Below are 7000 nucleotides of genomic sequence, written 5' to 3'. Positions count from 1 at the left end.
ACCAATCAGGAGGTTGAATGACAGGAGCAGAAGTAAGCAAGTTTTTAAGTTTAACAAAGGCTTCCTCACAATGTTTCAGTCCATTCAAAAATATTATCCTTTGTTAGAAGGTTACTCAAGGGCTTAGATATTACACTAAAATCTTTGATGAACCTTCTGTAAAAACCAGCATGTCCTAAGAATGATCTAACATCTTTAACAGATTTTGGTGTTGGTAAGTTGGCAATTAACTCAATTTTAGATTTGTCAACCTCAATTCCTTTCGATGAAACAATGTGACCAAGTACGATGCCGTTTGTTACCATAAAGTGACATTTTTCCCAATTCAGTACAAGATTCTTTCTCTTCACACCTGCTCAAAACCTTTTCTAAGTTAGTCAAACAATCATCAAATGAATCACCAAAAACAGAAAAATCATCCATAAAAATTTCAAGAAAACGTTCAACCATATCACTGAATATGCTAAGCATGCATCTTTGAAACGTGGCTGGTGCATTACATAATCCAAAAGGCATCCTTCGATATGCAAAAGTACCAAATGGACATGTGAAAGTAGTCTTCTCTTGATCTTCCAATGCAATTTCAATTTGATTGTAACCTGAATAACCATCTAGGAAACAATAAAATTCATGACCTGCAACTCTTTCTAGGATTTGGTCCATGAAAGGTAAAGGGAAATGATCTTTTCTAGTCATTGAATTAAGTTTCCTATAGTCAATGCACATGCGCCAACCCGTAACAGTCCTAGTTGGAATTAACTCATTTTTCTCATTTGTTATCACAGTGACTCCAGACTTTTTGGGTACAACTTGGGTAGGACTTACCCATTTGCTATCAGAAATAGGATAAATGATTCCATTATCTAGAAGCTTAATGACTTCATTTTTCACTACTTCTTTCATATTAGGATTAAGCCTTCGTTGCATTTCTCTAGAGGGTTTAGCATTTTCCTCCAAATAAATCCTGTGTGTGCAAATCAAAGGGCTAATTCCTTTTATGTCAGCTATGGTCCATCCTAATGCATTTTTTGTGCATTTTCAGAGTCTGTAATAACTTACCTTCTTGATGTGCATTAAGTTTGGAAGAGATTATTACCGGAAAAGTTTCATTTTCTCCCAAAAATGAGTATTTGAGATTAAATGGTAACGGCTTCAATTCAGGTTTTGGTGGTTGAACACTTGAAGGTATGGGCTCAATTGATCGTGGTGGCAATTCTTCAATTTGTGGTCTCCAATTGCATGCCTTTGATTCCTGAAAGTAGACCATTTGCAAATCATCAGATTCATCAATCTCAGTTTCACTGGAAGTGGTTTGAAATTGATCATGAACTAATTTTCAATAAAGTCCACTTCCTGTAAATCATTATCATCTTCAGGTTGCTTGTAAATGTTGAAAATATTCATCTCCAATGTCATGTTTCCAAATGATAGCTTCATCAGTCCATTCCTACAATTAATCAATGCATTAGAAGTGGCAAGAAATGGACGTCCTAAAAATGACAGGAATTGAATTACATGCTTCAACAGGTTGTGTTGTATCCAAGACAACAAAATCTACAGGGTAAATGAATTTATCGACTTGTACTAACACATCTTCAACTATTCCTCTAGGCACTTTTACAGATCTATCAGCAAGTAAAAGAGTTATAGAGGTTGGTTTTAACTCACCTAGATTGAGACTTTGAAAGACTGAATATGGAAGTAAATTCACACTAGCTCCAAGATCAAGTAAGGCTCTTTCAATTTTGTGTTCTCCAATAAAGCAAGAAATTGTAGGACAACCAGGGTCTTTATATTTCAAAGCATTATTGTTTTGAAGAATGGCACTTACTTGTTCGGCTAAAAAGGCTTTCTTTTTCACATTCAGTTTTCTCTTCACAGTGCACAGATCTTTCAAAAAATTTAGCATAGGAAGGAATCTGTTTAATAGCATCCAACAAAGGTATATTGATCCTTACCTGTTTGAAAATTTCAAAGATTTCAGAGTTGTGACTAACTTTCCTTTGTTTGATCATGGCATGAGGAAATGGAAGTGCTGGCGGGGAATCAGCCTTTTCTTTGCAATGTTCAGGTTCAACCCCTTCCTTACCTCAGAGATAGACTCATCATCTTTCTCACAAGGTTCAAGAATAGGTTTTTCAATAACCTTACCACTACGAAGAGTGATGACTGATTTGACTTGATCCATGTGTTGGCTTCCAGAACTACTTGCATTTGCATTGTATTGCCCCTTTGGATTTTTGCTGTGGTTGAGAAGGAAACTTACCTTTCTCTTGGAAACTGAGAGCAGATGTTAATTTTGCAAGAGCATCTTTAAAATCAGTCATGCTTTGAGCAAGTTGAGTGTTGATTGTCTCCTGCTTTTCAATGAATGCATGCAATGATTCCTCAAAATTTCTTCTAGGAGGTGGAGCATAAGGAGGTGCATATCCATGAGAATTTTGGAAATTATGGTGTGCTTGAAACGGTGGATGTGAAGTTTGTGCATTGTTGCTATCACTCTTCCAACTAAAATTTGGGTGATTTCTCCAACCAGGGTTATATGTTTGTGAGTATGGGTTATGGTTGGGTCTTTGGAAACTGTTTAAAGCATGGGCTTGTTCATGGAGGCATTCCTTGAAAGAAGGCAAAGTTGGACAATCATTGGTTGCATGCTCATTTGTTTCACAGATTTGACACACAATGTCTTCAACAGATTTTAATTGACCACTCTTTTTTAATTCTAGTGCCTCGACTTTTCTAGCTAAAGATGCAAACTTGGCTTGGAGGTCATGATCTTCCCTAAGGTTGTGCATACCCCCACTAGATGTATGAGGTTGAGTTTTACTTGGTGCCTCATAAGTACCTGTGGTGTCCCAATTTTGAGCATTTTCGGCTAGCAAGTCTAGGTACTCCATTGCTTCATTAGGGTCTTTATCTTCGAAAGTTCCATTGCACATCAATTCAACCATTTGCCTATCTCTAGGTGTTAAACCTTCATAAAAATGTGAAACCAATCTCCATGTTTCAAAACCATGATGTGGGCAAGTATTAAGTAAATCTCGATACCTATCCCAACATTGGTAAAATGTTTCTCCTGGTTTTTGAGTGAAAGTGATGATTTGTCTTTTGAAAGAGTTTGTTCTGTGAGATGGAAAAAACTTCTTTAAAAATTGTTGTTTGCATTTCATCCCAAGCACGAATGGATCCCGGTCTCAAATTTTGTAGCCATGTTTTAGCTTTATCTTTTAATGAAAAAGGAAAAAGCTTTAATCGAATGGTGTTCATGCTACAATTTGAGTCATTATATGTATTACAGACCTCCTCAAATTCCCTTAAATGCAAGTATGGATTTTCTAAGTCTAAGCCATGAAAAGATGGTAAAAGTTGAATAATGCCTGGCTTAAAATTAAAAATGAGATGCGTCAGGAGGGAAAAACTATGCATGAGGGTGCACTTGTTCTTGTGGGATTCATGTGGTCTCTAAGTGTTCTCATACGGTTATTCTCATTATTCTCATTATGAAGCGATTGATTATCTTCTTCGGCCATATTTTCTGAAAATGATGAGGATACCCTACAAAGTCGACCACTTAATGTACGTGACCAAACTCGCATGCACGTGTAAAAAGAGAAGAAAAAGAAGAAAAGAAAATAGAAGAAAAAGAAACAAAACAAAACAAAGAGAACAAAAGTTGGATAAAATGAAAAGTGAAAAGAGAAAATAAAATAAATATTATAATTTATACAAGAATTTACCTCCCCGGCAACGGCACCAAAAACTTGACACGACCAAAAGCTTGATGTCTTTTCCCAAGTGCAGGAGTGTCGAAGTAATAAATAACCCGGCAAGACCGGGGTCGAACCACAGAGAGGTTAATTGTATAAATTATAAATAACAAAACAACAACAACAACAACAACAACAATAATAACAATAGTAATTACAATACTCAGTACGTGGCGTTGTTACACCTGAGAATGATCCAAAAGACCGGGTCACAGGTTTCCAGCCTATATACTGAGTTTATGAAAAGATCAAAGGGATATATTACAGAATGTAAATAACAACAATAACAATAATAATAATAACAATAGTAGTAGTAGTAGTAGTAATAAAAGAAGATGAAGAAATTAATGAGAACTTTGAGTTGGAAGATTAATGTAAGGATTAACCAATGATAAAAACGAATGTCAAGGTTAGAGGATCCACTAACGGTACTTCAAACAAGTATAATATAAACTCTTATTACTCAATTGGAAATCACACATAAAGGAGGTTCCCATCAGATTATAAATTGTTAACATGATTACATTAGTTATCTTATTCGAATAAAGCTAATACTTGTAAATGTTGGCAGACATTCATGATTATAACTTATGTTAACAACAAATCAAGTCCCTTTCATAACTCAGGTGTCGGTTATACCATACAGTATGGGCTATGAAAGTACCAAGTATTTGTTGTACCAAGTGTTATACAACATAAATCTAGATTAACCATTTAACAAGCAAAGTATTAAAAGTGAACAAGATAACAAATATAAAACATGTTAGTATCCAACGTTAAGGTCCATGTTAAGTTTATATTATACTTATTCTTACACCATTAGTGTACCCTTTTCACCTTGACATAATTAACTTAGCTAAACATAATGAAAGAAAGAAACATAAATGAACAAGGTAAGAACATAAATGAGAAAGAAGTTAACTAAGTAAACGAAAGGAAATGAAGTGCATAAACTTGATATTAATGAAAGAAAAACATAAGCAATACAAAGAGAGAAAACAAGAGCATGATCTTGATCTGGAAACCAAGATGCCTCAATACATGGTAAGTGCCTCCTTTTATAGGCCAAAATTTGGAACTATTGATTTGTTGACTAATTGATGAGTGGGTGGCCACATCTTGACTAGATAACAATCCTTATCTTCTTGTCTGATCAAGACGTCATTGCTAACATCATAATTTGCCCAGAATCCTCAAGAATGTTCTAGGAAATTGTCTCAGCTTTCCAACAAAAAAAAGATGAGGTCATTTGGACTTCTAGAACTCAAGATATGGGCTGAACACTAAATAGTGTTTGGGCTGCAGGACAGCTTCGGACTTCTTCGTTGTTCCTTCAATTTGGACTTCAAAACGACCTTTTCAAATCTTGGGCTCCTCATGAAAGTTGTAGGCTTTTGTCTTACCTTTCCATCCATATAAAGTGGACCTAAATCCGAAATCTAGAGCTCCAGATATGATCCAATTACCGAGCAATGTTCCGGTTTGGACTGCACCGACATCTCTTTTCTAAGTTTGGCCATCTCTTTGTCCTTTAACTTTCAATGCTTAAACTCATCAATCAATCCTTTTATTTATGTGATAGTCCTGCATTTAAAATGAGAATTTACCATAAATTAAGGTATCTTATAATATCAAACTTGTTATTATAAAACATGCTTTAGTTAAGGAGTTATTGATACTTCAAGTGCAAAATGATGATATAAAACCTTGATAAACATGCACTTTTAAGTACTAATCATTTATAATGAAATTTCAATCTGTTTTGGTACCTTTTAGGAAAAGGGGGTGTCTTTGATGCATCCTCCTTTAGATTTATTTTTTGTTTAATTTATGAAAACTTGATCGTCTTAGTGTAATTTTCTGAATTTCAAGACTACTAAATCCTACTGCCTCTATGCTTTCTCTTGTCTCAGGCTGAGAAAACAGCACGTATGAAAGCTGGAACAGAGGAAAGAACTTTGAAAAGGTTTTTGCTGTCACAAAAGCATATAGTTTATGCTGAGCCTCTAGATGTTCAGGCTGGAAGTACCGTGACAGTTTTCTATAATCCTGCTAACACCGTTCTGAATGGTAACCCCGAAGTTTAGTTCAGATGTTCATTCAACCATTGGACCCACCGCAAGGGTCCATTGCCACCTCAGAACATGTTGCCTGCAGGTAATGGCTCTCATGTTAATGCCACTGGTAAGCTCTTAGTTCTAGCTTCTATTCTGTCTTTTGTGCAAGCAAGTTCTTTGTATTCTTAATATACTTAGTAATTTTATTCCACTTAAAATGGTGGCTTATCATCAGTTTATGTGTTATTATAGCATTCATATTTTTGTTTTTGAATCATCTTTTTTGTTCATGCCTCACTCTGGATTTTTCTTGTTTTTCTTGTCATGGAAATTGTGAGCAGCATCATACAACTCACAGATGACATCCATTGAGTTCAAGTTTAAAGGTGTAGAGTGTGATGGCATATCATGTCAGTACATATCACTTGCTTTTGTTTCCTGCTGACTAAGAGAAACAACGTAATTTACAAATGATGTCGTGGGTTTGTTCAGGAAAAGAAAGGTTTAATTTTGTGTGTTTTTGCAGTCAAGGTTCCACTGGATGCATACATGATGGATTTTGTATTCTCCGAGAAGGAAGATGGTGAGGTTTTTTACAATAGAGAAGGCATGGATTATCACATACCAGTGTCTGGAGGAATTGCGAAAGAACCTTCAATGCACATTGTGCATATTGCTTTTGAAATAGCCCCAATTGCAAGGGTAATTTTACATCTGCTACTACCGATTAGTTCCTGGAGTACACATGCAAACCAATTATCAACTCTCTCGGATTTTTTTCAATAAATTTCCTCATCACAGAAAACTTCTTTTGCCATCATATTTTTGTTTTGTAACTTCATATTTATTCTTGAACATGTGAAGAAGAAATGATCTGAGTTTTGACTGGGACACTGTACAATGTTTTGATGACATTAATCTCCCTATCCTGTTGTAGCTTGCATACTCGTGCATATAAAATCTCTTTCAGTTTTAGAGCTTGAAATGGATCGTCCATTTTTGAGTGACACAAAACCATAGGTTATACTACAATTTAACTTAACCCTTATTTGGTTGAAGTCTGCACAACGGTGGTGGTCCTTCACCAACAACCGTAATCTATCTGTCCATTGTCACGCGGGTTTGAATTCCTGACATGAGATGCATCTTCTTTCTGCATTTAATTACAATCCAATT

The 7000-nt window shown here is 35.5% G+C and overlaps 1 protein-coding gene across 1 annotated transcript in view; it reads left to right on the top strand.

Moving 5' to 3' along the window:
* LOC118039682 (starch synthase 3, chloroplastic/amyloplastic-like) overlaps positions 1-6782 on the top strand; it is a 10827-nt gene extending 4045 nt beyond the window's left edge. Inside the window, exons 3-6 of the mRNA XM_073412220.1 lie at positions 5681-5837; positions 6166-6234; positions 6351-6526; positions 6762-6782. Coding sequence (XP_073268321.1) covers positions 5681-5837; positions 6166-6234; positions 6351-6526; positions 6762-6782 — 423 coding nt within the window. The remainder of the gene's footprint in view (positions 1-5680; positions 5838-6165; positions 6235-6350; positions 6527-6761) is intronic.
* Positions 6783-7000: the final 218 nt, after the last annotated feature.

The sequence above is a fragment of the Populus alba genome, chromosome 11 (assembly GCF_005239225.2).
Source record: "Populus alba chromosome 11, ASM523922v2, whole genome shotgun sequence".
Classification (NCBI taxonomy): Eukaryota; Viridiplantae; Streptophyta; class Magnoliopsida; order Malpighiales; family Salicaceae; genus Populus; species Populus alba.
Note: the sequence above shows the minus strand (reverse complement) of the source record. Positions and strands in the feature narration are given on the sequence as shown.